This window comes from Talpa europaea, assembly GCF_964194135.1.
Source record: "Talpa europaea genome assembly, chromosome: 7".
NCBI lineage: Eukaryota > Metazoa > Chordata > Mammalia > Eulipotyphla > Talpidae > Talpa > Talpa europaea.
Window position 1 is genome coordinate 114,980,647 of NC_140074.1, and position 21,074 is coordinate 115,001,720.

General features: G+C 40.1%; 1 protein-coding gene across 5 annotated transcripts in view; it reads left to right on the plus strand.

The window, feature by feature from the left end:
* SPAG9 (sperm associated antigen 9) overlaps positions 1 to 21,074 on the plus strand; it is a gene marked incomplete at both ends in the record, with an annotated part of 115,738 nt that overhangs the window by 35,230 nt on the left and 59,434 nt on the right. For all 5 annotated transcript variants that reach the window (XM_084236191.1, XM_084236187.1, XM_084236189.1 and 2 more), the window contains one exon: positions 15,377 to 15,447. In XM_084236191.1, the coding sequence (XP_084092317.1) occupies positions 15,377 to 15,447 (71 nt within the window). The remainder of the gene's footprint in view (positions 1 to 15,376; positions 15,448 to 21,074) is intronic.

The following is a 21,074-nucleotide window of genomic DNA, read 5'->3' on the forward strand; positions in this document are numbered from 1 at the left end:
AGAATCCTAAGAAGCAAGAGATGGCCAGCAATTACTCTTCTCATATCACTCATTAAGGCTGTGTAGTGACATCTGTTATAAAGGGCTAGCATTCATGATAACCTACACTACCAGGCCTGGAGTGTGTGATAAGTGTCCTTTCAGGGACTGCTGAAGAGTAAAAATAAGCCTTGATTTAACAGGAATCTAGAGCTCAAGCATTTCAGAATTCAAGAAGAAATCACATGGCTATTATGCAGACATCATGCAAAGAAGCCAGTGGATATTTAGTAATAGATACCAATTGGAGTGAGACAAAGTGAGCCATGTGTCATGTCTTTGTGCTTTTAGTCTATAAATACCTAGAGCTCTGTATCTTTCCTTCTTAACATTGACTTCTGTGATTCTGCTGTAGAAATTTGACATTTGAGAGTGTATATGGACTCCACAGTGCATATCCTAGCTAATGCATTCCTGGAATCACCATACTATGAGTACCACTCATTTACAGAAAAGGTCTTATGGCAATTGCAAGATTTGGGTATATTTCAAGACATGAGCATTCTCTATTGAAAGAGGAAGAAAAATTAGGTATAGGAGATGATATACCTATTACATTTTTTATTTTGAGTTCTGAAGACTACAAAGTTTTGAATAAGGAAACTTTCTTTTGGCTTAAAAAGGAACTCCTTTTATGCATTAAATAATCTGTTTTATGATGGAGATCATTTTTTTTTTAAAGATTTTTTAAAAATTTATTTTTTTATTTATACAAGCACTGGGTACAGTCAGAAGCGCGGGAGGGTGAGAGAATTCACCAGAGACAGAGCCGGGAACAGAACAGGCAGACTGACGAAATACACTGCTGAGGGGAGCAGTGGGCGGCAGGAGAGGTCTGTGCACCATCTGGGAACCTTGCCGGCGGCCAGCACTGCAGAGGCTGCGGGCAGCTTCGCAGCCTAGCGCTCAACCACTGCACCACCAGGGGAGGCCCTATGATGGAGATCTTGATGGAGATTTACCTGTTACTAGACATTGTACTTTTGATCATCAAAGTATCTAAAATAACTTAAATTTAAATTTAAGGGAGATGACTGCTGCTTAAATTTAAGGGAGATAACTGCTGCTTTTTCCACAAAAGGAAATAAATAGAATGAATTACTTACTTTTTCATATGTACTTTATCCCTTTGTTACTAAAAATTAGAAAACCTGCTTGTTTCTTTCTATGAAGCATAAAAATGTATTATAGTTTCTTCATTAAGGAAGTAGTCAGTTTAGGAGAATATTTGAGTGTCTCAAAATTTTTTTTTTTTTTTTTTTTTTTTTTTTTTTTTTTATAGAGGCATGCTTTATTTGTTTGCTGGTTTGTTTGTTTGTTTTGTTTATACATGCACTGGGTACAGTCAGAAGCGCGGGAGGGTGAGAGAATTCACCAGAGCCAGAGCAGGGAGCAGAGCAGACAGAAGGACCGAAGTACACTGCTGAGGGGAGCAGCGGGTGGCAGGAGAGGTCTGCGCACCATGTGGGACCCTCCTCCAGTGGCCTGGGAGCAGCCGGGGATCGAACCGGCGCCGCAGAGGCCGCGGGCAGCTTCGCAACCCAGCGCTCAACCGCTGCGCCACCGGGGAGGCCCTCAAAATTTTTTTTAAGTGTCCCAGATTTGTCATCCAGTTCAGTGAGTCATATCCACCTTTTTTTGTTATGTTTTGTGGTATCAAGTCTCTTATTTCTCTCTCAAAAATACTGATCACCATGTTTTAGATTTCAATTCAAAAATTTTAAAATATTAGGTATCATTTAAAAATAATTCATAATTTTCTTGGGAAGAGAAGAGGAAATTTTTTACCACGCATTGGATTTGGGCTTGAGCTAAATTTGATCTGAAGGGTTTATTTTTATTCATATATTAGTCTTCCTTTTCTCCCTCTGGGAGTCTTCTGTTCCATTTTGAAATAAATATTAGTGTCTAAATACCAGTTAAAGAATTTAACAACTCTGGTTAATTTTTTTTTTTTAAGATTTATTTATTTTTATTTATACAAGCACTGGGTACAGTCAGAGCGCGGGAGGGTGAGAGAATTCACCAGAGCCAGAGCAGGGAGCAGAGCAGGCAGAGGGACCGAAGGACACTGCTGAGGGGAACAGCGGGCGGCAGGAGAGGTCTGCGCGCCATGTGGGACCATCCTTTGGTGGCCAGGTAGCAGCCGGGGATCGAACTGGTGCTGCAGAAGCTGCGGGCAGCTTCGCAACCCAGCACTCAACCGCTGCGCGACCAGGGAAGCCCAATTCTGGTTAATTGACCAGACAGATGCACACTCAGAAAGACTGATGACCCTAAGTCTCTTGGTCTGTGAGTTGGGGCTATAATGAATTTTTTTTTAACACATCTGAAATTCAAACATGAGGGGAAAAATATTTCAACAGTTTTTCCTTTTTACTCCCTTAGCATTCCCTCTCCAAATCTCCATATGCATCAAAATCCCTTATTTTTTTTGTAAAGGTAGTAAAGGTGATCTTTATGTATCATCATATCCTTACCCTAGTGGAAAAAAAAGACTGGGGATATGTTTTTTTTTTAAAAAGATGAGAACAAATCTATGTGGATATATGTCAGAGTATATTAATTCTTTTTCATATAATAGAAGCAAAATCTAAATTATTTAATCTTAAACTTACTGATTTTGTGTTACAAAGAACATATGGTGACTTTTGTTATAGTTACTATAACCCAGTATTTATTTATTTATTTTTAAATATTTATTTATTTATGCATACAAGAGGCAGGATACAGACCAGAGGTGCAGAGGGTGAAAGGATTCACCAGAGACAGAGTGGGGGAGCAGAACAGACAGATTGACTGAAATACACTGCTGAGGGGAGCAGTGGGCGAGACATGAGAGGTCTGCTGCACCATGTAGGTCAGCTCCCTGGCCGGGGATTGAACTTGTGCTTCAGTGGCTGCAGATCGCTACATCATGCTGAGATTTAACACCCCTGCACCACCAGGGAGGCCTCCCCAAACTGTTTTTAAATGAGCACTTATTAAAGGCCTCAGAAATTATTGAAGAGGTTACCTACCTGTTGTGAGTAGTAATAATAGTAATAGTGGAGAGAGATGTATAATTTTTTTCTGTTTATTGCAATTTTCGTGTGCCACTGTATCCTGTTCTTTTGCCATGTTTATATTTCTAAGTAATTTGTTTATATAATATGTTAGTATTTGATTTTGAAAGACTGTGTCAATTCAGATTGACATGTTTTAGGGTACATATTCCTTTAAAAATGTAGCCACGGTAAAGGTTCAACTTCTGCTTTGAAGATCACTGCCTATGTTAAAAGGGGAAATTTTGGTTGTAGTTTCTTGCTATTTGAGAAGCAACAAGAAGTTAAGAAATAGGAACTGAATTAAAGAGTGCACTTTAAAGTATTTGATAGTATGGAATCTGTGAGCGTTTATGATGTTACAGTGTTGAGAAGTGGAGGCTATAAATTTTTTTTTTCTACAATTTTGTGGTCATGTTTGATTCCGAGATTTCTGATTTCTCTTCAAAATTCGACCTACATAAATATTTTTATAATTAAAGCAGTTTTTTTTTAAGATTTATTTATGCATACAAAAACTGGGGTACAGGCCAGAGATGCAGGGGGTGAGAGGATTCACCAGAGACCGAGTGGGGAGCAGAACAGGCAGATCTACTGAAATACACTGCTGAGGGGAGCAGCTGGGAGACAGGAGAGGTCTGCTGTGCCATGTGGGATGCTCCCTGGTTGGCTGGGGATTGAGCTCGTGCTGTAGAGGCTGCGGCCAGCTTCATAGGTTGTGTCTTAACCCCTTGCGCCACCAGCGAGACCCTAAAGCAGTTTTTTTAATGCTGCATATTGTTCATTATCTGGGAGTAACTAACATTCTTTGGTAGTTAACAACTTGTGAGCCTTAAGGAAGAATATATATGATGTGAAATAAGAAAGCTGTAGGTTGAGAAAGTCTGGTTCATCCATTTCAGCTACATATAAGCAGTGCGTAATCAACCTTTTCATTAATAGTGTGGCAGTAGTGGATTTTTGTCAGAAAATACTTTTTGCTTTTATGTTCATTCGTTCTGTCTTGGTATGGTTGTGGCACAGGAGAATATGATTTGATATTTGTAGTCAATGAAATCACAGTTTTGTGGGATGAGGAGAGGTTATATGAATGACCTTCTAGTCTTTTTTCCATCTGTACCACGTCTTTATATTACTGCTGTTAGAGTATATATGTAATTTTATATCTTTACCCCAATATCTTTATCATAAGTATTCTTGTTGTATTAGCTTTAAATTTTTATTTTAAATGCCTGCGTCCATTATTCAGAAACTATGGATTATTAACTATTTTTGTTTGCTCTGAAAATTTATGCTTTCTTTTTTCCCCTAGTGAGGAAAGGCCATCTGTAAATGGCTGCTCATTTCCTTCCTCCCTCCCTCCCTCCCTCCCTCCTTTCCTTCCTCTCTCTCTCTCTCTCTCCCCCCTTTCCTTTTTTAAACTTTGACTACTCAGAAACTCAGAGCACACTTTGAAATGCTACCGTAATGACTGGTTTGAATCTTACCTGGTTGCCATGTTTAAATTGTTTTTTCCCTTGATCTACACTTATACACAGATCATTAATTTGTTATCATAGGTTCTTGCAAGTGATCTCAACTCATGAGCAAAACGAAGGAATAAATTTAAAAAATTAAAAACATCCCGTTTGGACATTTTCTGCATTATAGTGAATCATAATCATAATGCAGTGTTAGTTTTTTCACACTTAGAGATTTTCCTCTCTTGAAAGTTTTCTTAGAATATCTTTAAGGTAGTGTTGGTCAAGGAGTATGAACATTTTAGTGGTTTTTGGTTTATAATAGTTTTGGGCCATTTTTAATATGAACAGAATTGAAAAATTAAGAATACTAGCAAATCTTATTTTGTTTTTATCATAACTTATGAATTTGAGTCATTATTTATAATACATTGGCTTCTGGAGCTGACATAGAACTATTTATTATTGTATGGTTCTTGGGAAAATTCTCCTTCCCTCATGTTCCTTGAGTATATAATTGATGACTTTGCTGTTGATTTGTGGAGAAAATGACACGATCTAAATGGCAGTGATTTTAAGGTACTTAAAGCCTTTTTGTATTTGCTCTTCCTTCCTTTGGATGAAAATCCATTTTTTAAAATTAAATTTTTTTTAAATTTTTTTTTTAAATTTTTTTTTTATAGAGGCATGTTTTATTTATTTGTTTATTTATTTGTTTGTTTTGTTTATACATGCACTGGGTACAGCCAGAAGTGCGGGAGGGTGAGAGAATTCACCAGAGCCAGAGCGGGAGCAGAGCAGCCAGAAGGACCGAAGTACACTGCTGAGGGGAGCAGCGGGCGGCAGGAGAGGTCTGCGCGCCATGCGGGACCCTCCTTCGGTGGCCGGGGAGCAGCCGGGGATCGAACCGGCGCCGCAGAGGCCGCGGGCAGCTTCGCAACCCAGCGCTCAACCACTGCGCCACCGGGGAGGCCCCATTTTTTAAAATTAAATGGAAAGTTGTTTTCCATAAATGAAGACATTTGTGTAGAGCCTTGTAATCTGACTTCTTAACCCTTTTCATCTCCCATGTAACATTCCTTTGCTTTTAAAATATGGTATCAATAATTTAGTTTGATAAACATCTTGAAGCCTTTACCTGGAACATTTAATATGTTTGGGGAAAAAAAACACTCCTTATTTCTTGGTCATAAGAATTAACATACTACTAGATGGGAAGTATGGGGGAGTAGCATAATCATTACTCTATTTTTTTTTAAAGATTTATTTATTTATACATACAAGAGCTGGGTACAGGCCAGAGATGCAGGGGGTGAGAAGATTCACCAGAGACAGAATTGGGAACAGAACAGGCAGATATACTGAAGTACACTGCTGAGGGGAGCAGCGGGAGAGGCAAGGAGAGGTCTGCTGCGCCATGTTGGTTGTTCCCTGGCCGGCTGGAGATCGAATTCGTGCTGCAGAGGCTGTGGATTGCTTTATAGTGTGGTGCTTAGCTGCTTGTGCTACCAGGGAGGCACCATTACTCTATTTTTTTTTTTTTATCTTGAAAGAGTAAATGACAAAACAGGTCAAATTTGTGAATTGTAATTTATAAGCAAGTTCTGTCTGTTAATGATCTGATTAATGGATTTAGAATTTTGATAGTCCATTTTACAGTTACCACATATAGTTTAATATTTGAGAGGGCCTAAATATTTGTCACTTTTTAAAAATCATTTCAAAAAGTACCTTCAGATCAGTAAAAAGCTTTTATTAGTTTCTTTACTGTGCTTTGTAACTGGTAATGATAATATTCTGAAAATATGACTAATATAAAATATGAAAATAATAGGTCACTTTTTCCATTTTAGCTTTATCTTGTCAGTAGACAATCCCTTCTACATTATTCTTTTTTAAAAAGATTTATTTTTATTTATGCATACAAGAACTGGGGTATAGGCCAGAGGTGTGTATGTGGGGGGTGAGAGTGTAACCGGAAGACTGGTTACAAGAGGATTAGCCAGAGACAGAGTGGGGAGCAGAACAGGCAGATCAACTGAAATACACTGCTGAGGGGAGCAGCAGCAGGTGAGACAGGAGAGGTCTGCTGTGCCATGTGGGTCAGCTCCCTGATGGGGGATGGAACTTGTGCACCAGTGGCTGGTGATAGCTTGATAGGGCTGAAACTTTTAACCCCTGAACCACCAGAGAGCCTCCCCCCAACCCCTTCTACATTATATTTAGAGTGCTGAAAATAGAGATATAATAATTGATATTTCTGTTGAAAGCATGTTTTTAATATAGATTGAGTATCAGTTTTATATCTCCTGATTTTAAAAGTGGCAAAATGAAATTTATTACATGTAAAGTTTCTTTTTAGTCCCTTTAACTCAAATCTAATTCTTTGTAATATTAAGGATATCTGTATATTTAGTAAAGTTTACTTAGTGTTTTTTTTTAAGAGACTGTATATGAGATATTAAGAAAATTTTTATATTTAATAAACTTTAAGGCTTGTTTCATTTTTTAAAGCCTACATATGAGAGGTAAAGCAGAACATTAGGTACAAGATAATTTATGCGGACACTAACATTTTATTTTGCTTCATTAAATAATATCCTACATGGTTTTTAGATGTGTTTTTGTTTTATTTTCTGTATTTGGATCCTTTCATTGCTGTACTCTAATGTTGTCTTTTGAAAACATTAAGATTATAGTTTGCAAATAATATTTAGAAGTAAAGTTTTCACAGAAAATTAAATTTTATGAGTAAAGGTAGTGATTTAACTTAGAGAACACAATAAAAATAAATGATTTGGTTATCGCTTCAAATATGTAAAGGGGTGGGTAAGGAAGATTTCAAGTTACTTGTCTGTAATTTTGGAAGACTGAATTGGAGAAAATGAATTTGATGGTTTTGGTTGATCATGAGGAATAATTTCTTGACCATGAAAGTGATACATGGGAATATGTGCGGAGGCAAAGCATGGACTCCCCCTAGATAGAGATTTTAGGTGGAATAGTCTACTTTCTGTCGTGGATCACTTAGCTAACATCTTCAAGACAGTGAATAGGTCAGATCTCTAGAAAGCCCTACTACTGGGATTCTTTGAGGGTATCCTGCTCTATTTTTAGGGTATGATCATTGATTCATGAAAATATCTTAGATTTTCATATTGTGTCATTGATTAACAATATGTATTATCTTTCTGAAAATATTTTGAAGTGTAGAGACATGGTGAAGGAACTAAAGTTGGCAGAGGAAAAGGTTTTATTGTTTTGATGTGGTTGTCAGAGATTTGTTTGCTCTTAAGTCAGTGTTTGATTCCTCCTTCCCTGTTGAGACTTTTGATCCTAAATTGTTTAAGGAGAAGCTTCTGAAGGGCCAATGTTAATCTTCTGAGCCAAGTAACAGTTGATTATCTGCCTTTCATGAATAGTAAGAATTGATGACTCCTTTTGAGAAGGCAAATAATCAGTTGGATATGGCATTCTAGCAGGTCTGTTTCTCTTTCTTCCCCCCTTAGGCCTATCAGCAGTCTGATGGGGCAGAAGACAACAGAGATGGAAGGTGTACCAAACTTGGCAAAGGCCATCAATCTAAGGAGGTAAGCTCTGATTTTGAGCAGGCAGAGCAGGTGGCTCTTCCTGCGTTAATCATATCCTCTTGCTCTTTGGAAAGGTGGATAGAAAGAAAGAGCAAAACAAGGCTGAAGTGTTTCCATTAGCTAGAAAATTTTGGATTAGTCTTCGGTTCTTTTTCTTGACACTCCCCCCCCCAACCCTTCTTTTTTAGATGCCTTGATTTGGTTTTTTTCCCCCCCAGAACATTAACTTTTTTTTTTTTTTTTAAAGTAGACTAGTTACCTGTTGTTTTGGGAAGGGTGAACAGAATCTTATTTTTTTTATTTATTTTATCTGAGGCTGTGCCTAGTTTGAGTAAAATGGTAAGATTTTAGGATTTTGTCTGAGATTGTTTTGAGGTTTGGGTTCACATGGGAACTATTAAACAAGAAACTTTCTTTCAGGTAAAATGTAACAATATAGATATAGCGTGACTTTTTGGTACTTCAGTAATGTCTGTTGTCGACCATCTTTGCCCAGAGGGGCAGGTCTTGCTTTCCCCTTCCCTTCTTCTGACTTCCCTTTACTGATTACTTAGTGGCATTCAGGACTTTGAATAGTAGTTGAAGGTACTTGTAAAAGGTGTTTATGCCATCTCAAGTGACTTGAGTGTTGAGAAAACTGAGTCTATTGACTGTGTTGTTGCACTGAGTGTTCTAAATATTTTCAGAAAGAAATGAGAGGTTCTGAATTTGTCATATGATCTTGGTGGTTAACTCATACACCTAAAAAGAGCAAAGGAAAAGGACAAAACTATGGAGATAGCAAAAGGATCAGTAGTTGCCAGGGTTAAAGGACACAGGATTTTTAAAAAAGATTTATTTATTTTTGCATACAAGAGCTGGGGTGTAGGCCAGAGGTGCGGGGGGGGGGGTGTGTGTGTGTGTGAGAGGATTCACCATAGACAGAGTGGGGAACAGAACAGGCAGATTAACTGAAATACACTGCTGAGGGGAGCAGAGGGTGAGCCAAGAGAGATCTGCTGCACCATATGGGTCACATCCCCTGCTGGGGCTCTAACTCGTGCATGCTGCAATAGCTGCAGATTGCTTCACTGTACTGACACTTAACCCCTTGTGCCACCAGGGAGGACCAGGACACAGGATTTTTTTTTTATTTATTTATGCAAGAACTAGGGTACAGGCCAGATGTGTGGGAGGGTGAGAGGATTCACCAGATACAGAGCGGGGAACAGAACAGGCAGACTGACTGAAATAGACTGCGGAGGGGAGCAGCGGGCGAGACAGGAGAGGTCTGCTCGCCATGTGGGTTGCTCCGAGGCCGGAGGGGATCGAACCCGCGCTGCAGAGGCTGTGGACAGCTCCACAGCGCTGCGCTCAACCGCCTGCGCCATCAGGGAGGCCTAGGACACAGGATTTTTAAGGCAGTGAAATTATGGTGGTGGATACATATCATTGTACACTTTTCCCAATCTATAGAATATTTAACACCAAGAATGAATCCAGGGCCTCCCAGGTGGCGCAGCGGTAGAGCGCTGGGTTGCGAAGCTGCCCGCGGCCTCTGCGGCGCCGATTCAATTCCCTGCTGCTCCTGGGCCACCGGAGGAGGGTCCCACGTGGCGCGCAGACCTCTCCTGCCGCCCACTGCTCCCCTCAGCAGTGTACTTCAGTCCTTCTGCCTGCTCTGCTCCCTGCTCTGGCTCCCGCGCTTCTGACTGTACCCAGTGCATGTATAAACAAAACAAACAAACAAACAAACAAAAAAAGAATGAATCCAAATGTAAACTAGAGACTTTAGGTGATAATTGTATGTCAATATAGATTCATTGATTGTAACAAATGTGCTCCTCTGTTGCTGAATATAGATAGTTGGAGAGGAGGTGGATTGTATGGGGACAGGTGATAATTTAGCAACTGAGTACTTTATTCTCAGTTTGCTGTGAACCTGAATTTGCTCTAAAAAAGGAAAATGTATACATAAAGTAGACACAGCAACAGGTAGGTCATGTGTAACCATATGAAGTTAACATGCTAAATACCCCTTTTTGTGTGATATGTGCTTGCTGAGAACTAGTATAGATTCAGAACCTTCCTATGAGATTAGTAAATATATTTTGACATAGGTGGTTAGAGAATGGATACTTGATCAAATGTAATTTTTGAGTCAAAAGAATAATATAGAAATAAATTAAGCAAAAAATAAGTGCAGTTAGGATTTTGAGCAGTCAGTCATTATCTGACTCCACTGAGGTGACTATTTTGAGAATCTAAGGGAGCAAAGGCTAGAGCAGAGATAAGAGATAATTGTAGTGAGAGATGCTTTCTTGCACCAAGGGGGTGGGGAGTGACAGACAGAGGTGGTAAAGAGTGGTCAGATTCTAGATTTACTTTGAAGGTGAAATGTACAGTATTTGCTGGTTGGTTGGATGTATGATGTGAGGGACAAACAAAGGATAGCTGAAAGTTTTTTTGCTGGAGTAGGAAAACTATGGGAAAGAGCAGGTTTCAGAGAGACAACCAGTTCAGTTTTGGCTTTGTAGACATCTTAGAGCATCATATTATATGTTGTTTCATATTTACAATTTTCAGTTATAGCAACATATATTCAACATTATTGCATTCAATGCTGGGCACCATCCCATATAAGTACTTAAGAGTATACTGTATTGGGCCTCCCCGGTGGCGCAGCGGTTGAGCGCTGGGTTGCGAAGCTGCCCGCGGCCTCTGCAGCGCCGGTTCGATCCCCGGCTGCTCCCCGGCCACCAGAGGAGGGTCCCACATGGCGCGCAGACCTTTCCTGCCGCCCGCTGCTCCCCTCAGCAGTGTACTTCGGTCCTTCTGCCTGCTCTGCTCCCCGCTCTGGCTCTGGTGAATTCTCTCACCCTCCCGCGCTTCTGACTGTACCCAGTGCATGTATAAACAAAACAAACAAACAGACCAGCAAACAAATAAATAAAGCATGCCTCTATACAAAAAAAAAAAAAAAAAAAAAAAGAGTATACTGTATTTCTTTTAACAGTTCCCTTAATTGTTGTATTTGAAAAACATGTGCCGGGGGCTGTTGTATGCCCTTTACAAATATTAACTCAATTAATACCAGCTTTGATAAACTATTACTATTCTTCAACTATAAACAAGGAAACTGAGGCCCACAGAGATTAATATACCCAAGGCAGCATAAATTAGAAGTAGTAAAGTCACTAATTTGTAGTCTTTGTAACTATCATAATTCATTTAAATAACCGCCTAATGACAAGTTTGAATTTGTTTCTGATTTGGGAATTATTAAAAGATGTGTTCTATAGAATAGACTTTTTCGTATCTTGGGCACTGGTATGTCTCTGTGGGATAAGAAAGAATAGTAATACTGGGTCACAGGATATACGCATTGCTTATTTTAATAGGTACCATCAGTATGACCTGCGCAAAGAGTGATTGCATTTTACCCCCTATGATGCTGCCTTTTTTCTTTCCTTTTGTAATTGTCCAATTCAATAACATTTTTGCTCATCTCCCTGTAAATTTTAATGGTGGCTAGTACAATTTGTTTGTAATGTTCCTAAGTAATCTCTTTAAATCCTGTGCTATATGTTGAACTCGAAGCAGTTGTCAAAGGATTAAGCCAAGGAAAGTGCATCTGTGAGTGGGTATGTTCTGATTTTGGATGGGAGGGAAGCTGCACACACAATCAGGTCACTAACTCCTCCCCAAATGCTACTGCTGTCTTGACTTGACACTTTAAATTAGTTTTAGATTCATTTTGTATTTCTGTGAGCTTTGTATTCTTTTGCTTTTGCTTTCCCTCAATATCCTGTTTGTGAGATTTGTCTATGATACTATGTATAGCAATTATTTGTTCATTCTCTTTGCAGTATATAATATTCTAGTACATGAGTTTTTATCCATCCTGTTCTTTACAAGCATTTGGATTATTTCCTTGTTAAGATTATTACAAATAATACTGCTTTGAGCATTGTTTTAAGTGTCTTGGTGAACACATATGTACTGCCCAGCAATGAATTTGTTTTGTCATGGGGTTGGCAAATAGCCAACTTTATTAAATATTCCCAAACAATTTTCAATTTGGGTGTACCAGTTTTTCTTTTCTTTTCTTTTTTTTTTAAATGATTTATTTATTTATGATTACAAGAACTGGGGTACAGGCCAGAGGTGTGGAAGGTGAGAGGATTCACCAGAGACGGAGCGGGGAGTAGAACAGGCAGACTGACTGAAACATGCTGCTGAGGGGAGCAGCAGGTGAGACAGGAGAGGTCTGCTGCGCCATGTGGGTAGCTCCCTGGCCAGGGATCAAACTTGCACTACAGAGGCTGCGGACAGCTTCACAGCGCTGCACTCAACCCCTTGCGCCACTAGGCAGGCCCCTAGTGTACCAGTTTTTCATCTCACCAGCAGTACATGAGAATTCATTTGGTCTACATTTTTACTAGCATTTGAAGTTTGTGTTGTTCACTTTAGCTAGTCTGACAAGTATATAGTGATATTGTATTTTGGTTTTAATGGACATTTTCCTGATGATTAATAAACTTGGATACTTATTTTATTTGGCAGTTTGAGATCTTTGAGTTGAAGTATCTGGGTTCTTTCCATAAGAACAGAGGGGTTTTTGACGTAAAAAGGAGTACTTTCTGTACCTCCTCCTCCCACCTCAGTGAAATTTTAAAGTAGACTCTAATGTATAAAACATAAAAGGAGTAATTTTTGATAATAAGTATAGCATGGTAGTTAAATCAGATTCTGGACCCTGATTCCTCCACGAGGAATTCTAGTTTTGTCATTTACTGCCTGTATGAACTTGGGCAAGTTACTTGTGACCTCTATTGGCTTCAGTTTATCTCTAAAATGAATGCAATACTTTCGTTATACAGTGAATGTCAAGTTCAGAAAAGTTTATATGAAGTATTGAGGTCACAGTGTATGGTACATAATAATCTCTTTGTAATTTTATTTATTTATTTTTAAATCACCTATTTTTCAATAGATTCAGTCTTTTTTTTTTTTTAAAGATTTATTTATTTATTTATACAAGCACTGGGTACAGTCAGAAGCGCGGGAGCGTGAGAGAATTCACCAGAGCCAGAGCGGGGAGCAGAACAGGCAGAAGGACCGAAGTACACTGCTGAGGGGAGCAGTGGGCGGCAGGTTAGGTCTGCACACCATGTGGGACCCTCGCTAGTGGCCAGGGATCTAACTGGCGCTGCACAGGCTGCAGGCAGCTTCGCAGCCCAGTGCTCAACTGCTGTGCCACCGGGGGAGGCCCTCTTTGTAATTTTAGCTGTTATGTTTGTAGTGGTGGTGGTGAATTCATATCAAATTAGCCTGATGAGAATGATGAGACGCTACTGTTGCGCACCACGAGAACATGTCCAGCATCCATAACCCTCAAGGTTATGGGTGACAGTTGTCGTTTTAGCCCGAGCCTCCAATTTTCAGTTTTGGTTGCATCATGCCATGAAAAATCTCAATTCCTGCAGATGAGCAATTAAACATAGATGAGGTACATCTAGCAATCTTAAGAGTATGCCTTCAGATCAGTTTGACAAGAAGTAGTAAAGGTTTGTTTTGAAATTGTCATTAAATATTTATAATTTGCTTAGATTTCCTATTTTCAAACAAAAATCACAGAAGTAACACTAAAAATTATTTTTTAAAATATTTATTTATTTATACAAGAACTGGGGTACAGGCCAGATGCGCAGGAGGGTGAGAGGATTCACCAGAGACAGAGCGGGGAACAGAACAGGCAGATCTACTGAAATACACTGCTGAGGGGGGCAGTGGGCGAGACAGGAGAGGTCTGCCACACCACGTGGGACCCTCACCTGGCCGGCCAGGATGGAACTGGTGCTGGAGAGGCTGCGGACAGCTTCGCAGCGCTGTGTTCAACCGCTGCGCCACCAGGGGAGGCCCAACACTAAAAATTATTATGGCTTTAATTAATATCTATGTGTTATCACAATATATCTGCAAGCAAGTTTGCTTATTACTGCTCTCAACCACAGGACAAGATGAATCGTGCAAATTCTCAACCCTTGCCTGAGGTTATAAAATATGTTCTATAGGTACTATAGTGTGAATTTATTAACTGGCACAAATTAATGAGCCAGTGTATCAGCTTGATTAGAAACAAGTCAAACTACATGTTTTTCTATTTGATGGCATATTTTCAAGATATTCAAATAAAGGTGGCAAGTAAACCAAAGAGACTTTACTAGACAACACAAATTATGTCATATGTTAATATTAGGCATATGAAACATTTTTGTATGTCACTGTAGTTACTTGTACAGCCATCTGACACACTCATAGGCTATCACAAACAGCCTTGCATGTTTGCAGCCAGCTGGTCCTTATACCACAAGACCATTTCCAACTTATCTTAAGATTTTCAAATAGACTTAAATGAGCATTTTGACAAGCTAACTCCTCTAGCGTCGCCTTTATTTCTCCACACCAGATTGTCTCCAGTTGCTCCTGAGTATGTGATCTTCCCAGCTCACCAGCCCCCACTACGTCTACCCGGTGTGCTTTTGTGTTTCCTTTTCTGTGGTAGTGGCGCCTACTATACTTTCGTTGTGATCTACCTTGAGCTCTGTAATTTTATGGACTATGCTTTCTTTCAGAATCACACCTCTCTGATAACATTCTTTTCTATGTAAGCCTGTTCTGGCATTCTATTTCTCAGGATCTAAACCTTTTATTTATTTTTTTTTTAAATAATACATCAATAAATTATACTCTCTACCCCAAATCAGTGCCATTCACAAACTCCACCAGCAGAGGGAGCTAAATAAAAGAAGATGAGTGCTTGAAATTAAGACCTGAAGCAGAATTTACAATTTTTCATATCCTGCTCAGTGAAAAAGAGCTTGGATAATGTTAGAAATCAATAATTTGGGGCCTCATACCAGGTTGAGACTGTTATGAGATATTTGTAAAGTGGTTTTGAAAGAGACAATTTTGTATATTAAACCCTATTTAGGAAATGACCTGATAAACATATATATATATATATATATATATATATATATATATATATATATATATGCATATTAGGAGAAACAACCTCATATTTAGTTTTTAAATTCTGTTTATCTCCTCGCATCTAGCTTGTGAAGGATTTCATATAGAGAATCAAGTCCTAAAGTTGCTAAGGATTGTTATGGATAACCCATTCTAAGTTTTAAACATGGAATTTTCAAATAAGTATTTTTTTTGTTCTGATTAAGTGTATGTTTCTTAATTTCAGTTAGCAGACTTGAAGAAAGAGAAGCAGAACTGAAGAAGGAATACAATGCACTGCATCAGAGACACACTGAGGTAGGTTTCTGTTTACTATGCTAATATTGAAACAAAGAAATTAAACCAAGAAAAAAATATATTAATTTTTCCCTGAAAACCAGCTGATAGAATGCTTGGGGATTATGTCCAGAAAGCATTACATTTCTTTTTTTTTTTTTTTTAAAGACTTTATTTATTTATTTATTTATTTATTTATTTATACAAGGACTGGGTACAGTCAGAAGCGCGGGAGGGTGAGAGAATTCACCAGAGCCAGAGCGGGGAGCAGAGCAGGCAGAAGGACTGAAGTACACTGCTGAGGGGAGCAGTGGGCGGCAGGAGAGGTCTGCACGCCATGTGGGACCGTCCTCCGGTGGCCGGGGAGCAGCCGGGGATCGAACCGGCGCTGCAGAGGTGCGGGCAGCTTCGCAACCCAGTGCTCAACCGCTGCGCCACCGGGGAGGCCCAGAAAGCATTACATTTCATATAGCATTTACCTAGCTCGCAGGTGTTGACTTTGATTGTTTCTTACCTAGAATTCACTTTTTCTGTGGTAAGTTAGCATGCTACAGAAACATACATTCGTTGGGCCTCCCCGGTGGCGTAGTGGGTAGAACACAGCACTGTGAAGCTGTCCACAGCCTCTGCAGCGCCTGTTCGATTCCCAGCCGGCCAGGGAGATTCCCACATGGCGAGGCAGACCTTTCCTGCCTCGCCTGCTGCTCCCTTCAGCAGTGTGCTTAGGTCCTTCTGCCCGCTCTGCTCCCTGCTCTGTCTGGTGAATTCTCTCACCCTCCCATGGCTCTGGCCTGTATCCCAGTGCTTGTATAAATAAAGAAATCTTCAAAAAATATATACACAAAGATTAAAAAAAAAGAAGAAAATGTAATCATTAAGATAGTCCCAGCAGTTCTTTCTTTGATTGGCTGGTACAGACTTAGTAACATGATGCTAATATAGGAAAATTGATTGGTTACCAGTTGAAAAATAATGGATTGGTAAATTATTGGTAAGAGTCTGTACATTTTTTTTTAAAACTTTTTTTTTTAAGATTTATTTATTTATACAAGCACTGGGTACAGTCAGAAGCATGGGAGGATGAGAGAATTCACTAGAGCCAGAGAGGAGAACAGAACAGGCAGACAAAGTACACTGCTGAGGGGAGCAGCGGGCGGCAGGAGAGGTCTGCATGCTATGTGGGACACTCGCTCAGCGGCCGAGGATTGAACAGGCGCTGCAGAGTCTGCGGGCAGCTTCGCAGCTCAGCGCTCAACCGCTGCGCCACCAGGGGAGGCCCAAGAGTCTGTACATTTTTAATCCAGTATTAAGGACTTGTTTGCATTAAGCTCATAATATAAATATAAATTATTGTGTGATAAATCAAAATGACTTTAAAAAGGGCTTTCTGAATGTTCCTTCAATATTTTATTATTATTTTTAAAGATTTACTTTTATTTATTTATGCATAGAAGAACTGGGGTGTAAGCCACAGGTACAAGGTGTATGTGCGTGTGTATGTGAGAGGATTCATCAGAGACAGAATGGGGAGCAGAATAGGTGGATCCACTGAAACCCACTGCTGCAGGGGACAGCAGGTGAGATGGAGAGGCCTGCGGAACCATGTGGTCCAGCTTCCACCTCCTGTAGCTGCTGGTGGTAGCTTGATAGCATTGAGATTTTAGCCCTTGCGCCATCAGGGTGGCCCTTTTTCAATATTTTAAACTAACAACTCCAGCATATTAACTATCTGAAGCAAATTAGAAAGTATTCTTGAAGTTTTTTAACCTTTTTATGATTATCTGCCAGCCAATCACATGCTGTTTCTATCTTAGTAATGTCAAAATTAGTTTTGTTTCTCATGTTCAGTCTGGGTTTCACATACCTAAACAATTGTTACATGGAAAAAGTAATTTCTCCCTTTTTCTAGTCCAAATGTCTCCCATAAGGTGAGTGGGTGCAAAATGTTGGTGGCGACCTCTGTACAGCATTGCCGGGGACCGGGGTTGTGGGTGTGGAGGTCTTCTGTCAAGGTCATAGCACGGATGATTCCAGTCTTAAGCTCTTGTTTTTCTTTCACTGGTTTGTGTGATCTCTTACTCCTTCCCCTGGTAGAGGCCTACATGGTTGCTTTTATGGGGATAAAACTCCACTGCATTCAATTTCATTTGCTTTGTAATAATGTGGTAACATTTTCTTGGGGAGTGGTTGGAATTTCTTCCTGACATGAGGCTTGATTATTACAGTCTTACTTCACTTAGCCACACCGGAAGCAATTGTCACAGAATTGATATTCAATGGTAGAGGGAAAAGATTGGCCATGGAGAGCTAGACTCCTCGAGCTCTCAGAAGACCGGAACTGCTTACGTGACTTTTTCAGTATGTGAAAAATATGCACAATTTAGTAATAAGATGGCATTTGATAGATATTAAGACTAAAACAATAGGTTGTCAAAACCTACTCTTGGTTCTTTTTTTTTTTTAAGATTTATTTATTTTATACAAGAACTGGGGTACAGGCCAGATGCTCAGGAGGGTGGGAGGATTCACCAGAGACAGACCAGGGAACAGAACAGGCAGGCTGACGAAATACACTGCTGAGGGGAGCAGCGGGCAACAGGAGAGGTCTGCTGTGCCATGTGGGACCCTCGCCGGCCGGCTGGGATGGAACCGGTACTGCAGAGGCTGTGGACAGCTTCACAGCGTGGCGCTCAACCGCCTGCACCACCAGGGGAGGCCTACTCTTGGTTCTTTTTATACCATTTATTTTAGTGCGTGAACAATACCCTGTATAGGTAGGTAGTGCTTATCAGTGCTGATAATTGCAATGAATATGTGACTGGGGAATATGCTTATGTCCTATAAATAATTGCTAGTGACAAATAATGAATAACTATTTTGTTCTTTCATTGAAGTTCTAGCCTTTGTAATAATTTGAATGTATGTATAAAATATACATACTCTTAGAAATCATTGTAAAGTCAAATTTCTTATTTTTTCTCATTTAATAAAAGTAAACATATGTTTCTATAGAAAAGAAACGGCCTGACACCTTAATTTCAGTGAAAAGATAAAATAATTTTTCTTTCTATTTCTATTCCTCAGAGGATAGTCTAGTTCTGTTTTATGATCTAACCCACATTTTCTATGTGTACTAGAAATGCCATTCAATAAGCATTTATAAATAGCTACTCAGTGCTAAGAAGCTAGGTGTCCTTTGAGGACATGTTCTGGAAACCCTCAGAGAAAGGAAGTCTAAGGATTTAACCATAATCTTTTTACTGTTACTTCTGTTAACAAATGATAGGGCCAAAATGGAGTCATTTGTGCCAAGTCCACCAAGACTTAATAACCTGACCTAATTGCAGTTATAACCTCCACCAAGTATAGTTGTAATCGGTCTGTGTAGAATTTTCAGGTTAGTGACCTTGAAGAAATCCTTTCTATCCCCAAAGGATGTTAATCTGCCACACAGACCCCTTCCATTCCCCATAGGTAGATTAACTGATATAATCTTTTTTCATCTGCAGCTTCCTCACATTGTCTTTAAAAGCCTTTCCCTTTCTGTAGCCACTCAACCACTCTTCTCCTTACTAGTTGGACATGGCCTGATTCATGAATTGTTTACAAAAACAATTAAATCTTTAAATTTACTCACTTAGGTATTTTTTATTTAACATTTCCAGGAAAGGTAATTGTTTTTTTTTTTTTGCAGGCACACAAAGATGTTGTATAAATAGCTCTTTTAAAGAGATTTTTTTTTATAGAGGCATGTTATTTATTTATTTGTTTGTTTGTTTGTTTTTTGTTTATACATGCACTGGGTACAGTCAGAAGCGTGGGAGGGTGAGAGAATTCACCAGAGCCAGAGCAGGGAGCAGAGCAGGCTGAAGGACCGAAGTACACTGCTGAGGGGAGCAGTGGGTGGCAGGAGAGGTCTGCGCACCATGTGGGACCCTCCTCCAGTGGCCGGGGAGCAGCCGGGGATCGAACCGGCGCTGCAGAGGCTGCTGGCAGCTTCGCAACCCAGCGCTCAACCGCTGCGCCACCGGGGAGGCCCTAAATAGCTCTTTTACCCAAACACATTGTTGGCTTTTTAAGGGAAAACTACTATGGTTGGGTCTTCTTATGCAAAAATAATTGTTCATTAATCAAACCCAAAATTCTGGGCCTCCCTGGTGGCACACGGGTTAAAGTCTTAGCACTTTCAAGCTATGGCTAGCCTCTGCAGCCTGAGTTCACTCCCCAGCCTGGGAGCTGACTCACATGGTGCAGCAGACCTCTCCTGTCCCTCCCGCTGCTCCCCTCAGCAGTTTATTTCAGTAGATTTGCCTGTTTTGCTCCCCACTCTGTCTCTGCTGAATACTCTCATACACCCTACAACCCAGTTCTTGTATGCATAAATAAATAAAAGCAAATCTTAAAAAAAAATTCTGTGCACACTACTACTGAATTTGTTTAAAAGAAAATATACCTTAAAGAAAGCAGTGGCAGAAATATGAACATTAAGTAATTGTGGGGCACTGGTGCCAAGTAAGTAAATACTCTCTAACTTGCTAAAATTTGAACCCAGAACTCATATGAGGGAGTGTTTAAATGCATTTTCATTTCATCCTCTGACCAAACTCTTATCAGCTATTTCCATTTTACAGATTGAAGTTTTTTTTTTTTAAGATTTATTTATTTATAGAAGAATTGGGGTACAGGCCAGATACGCGGAAGGGTGGGAGGATTCACCAGAGACAGAGCAGTGAACAGAACAGGCAGACTGACAAAATACACCGCTGAGGGGAGCAGCAGGCGAGAGAGGAGAGGTCTGTTCTGCCATGTGGGACCCTCGCCGGCCGGCCAGGATCAAACCAGCGCTGCAGAGGCTGCAGACAGCTTCACAGCACTGCGCTCAACCACCTGTGCCACCAGGGGAGGCCCAGATTGAAGTTTAGAAAGAAAATATTAAATGATTTCCCCCAAATTCAATGCTAGTATGTGACTGGATTTGAACCCAGTTCTGTTGCCTGAATTTTCAGCGATGTGTTAGTTAATGGAACACACAGATATTAAATACACCAGAAATTTTTCTGTGCCTCTTTGCTTTGTGGCATTTCAACAACTTTAATCTTAAGAACAGTGCCTTTGCAGATACTTGGACTGCATATGGAAAGATTTAAGGAACACAATAAAGGGATTCATGTCACTTACCAAATCCTCACTATTTTTTTTTTTTAAAGATTTATTTATACAAGCACTGGGTACAGTCAGAAGCACGGGAGGGTGAGAGAATTCACCAGAGCCAGAGAGGGGAGCAGAGCAGGCAGAACTGCGCGCCATGTGGGACCCTCCTCCGGTGGCCAGGTAGCAGCCGGGGATCGAACCGGTGCTGCAGAGGCTGTGGGCAGCTTCGCAACCCAGCACTCAACTGCTGCGCCACCAGGGAGGCCCACCAAATCCTCACTATTACCTTGCTTTTCAGTTTTAGTCAAAACTGACTGTTGACCTCTGCCATGAGATTTTTTTTTTTTTTTTAAAGATTTATTTATGCATATAGGAGCTGGGGTACAGGCCAGAGGTATTGGGGGTGGGGGCGTGAGAGGATTCACCAGAGACAGGTTGGGGAACAGAACAGGCAGATTGACTGAAATAGACTGCTGAAGGGAGCAGTGGGTGAGTCA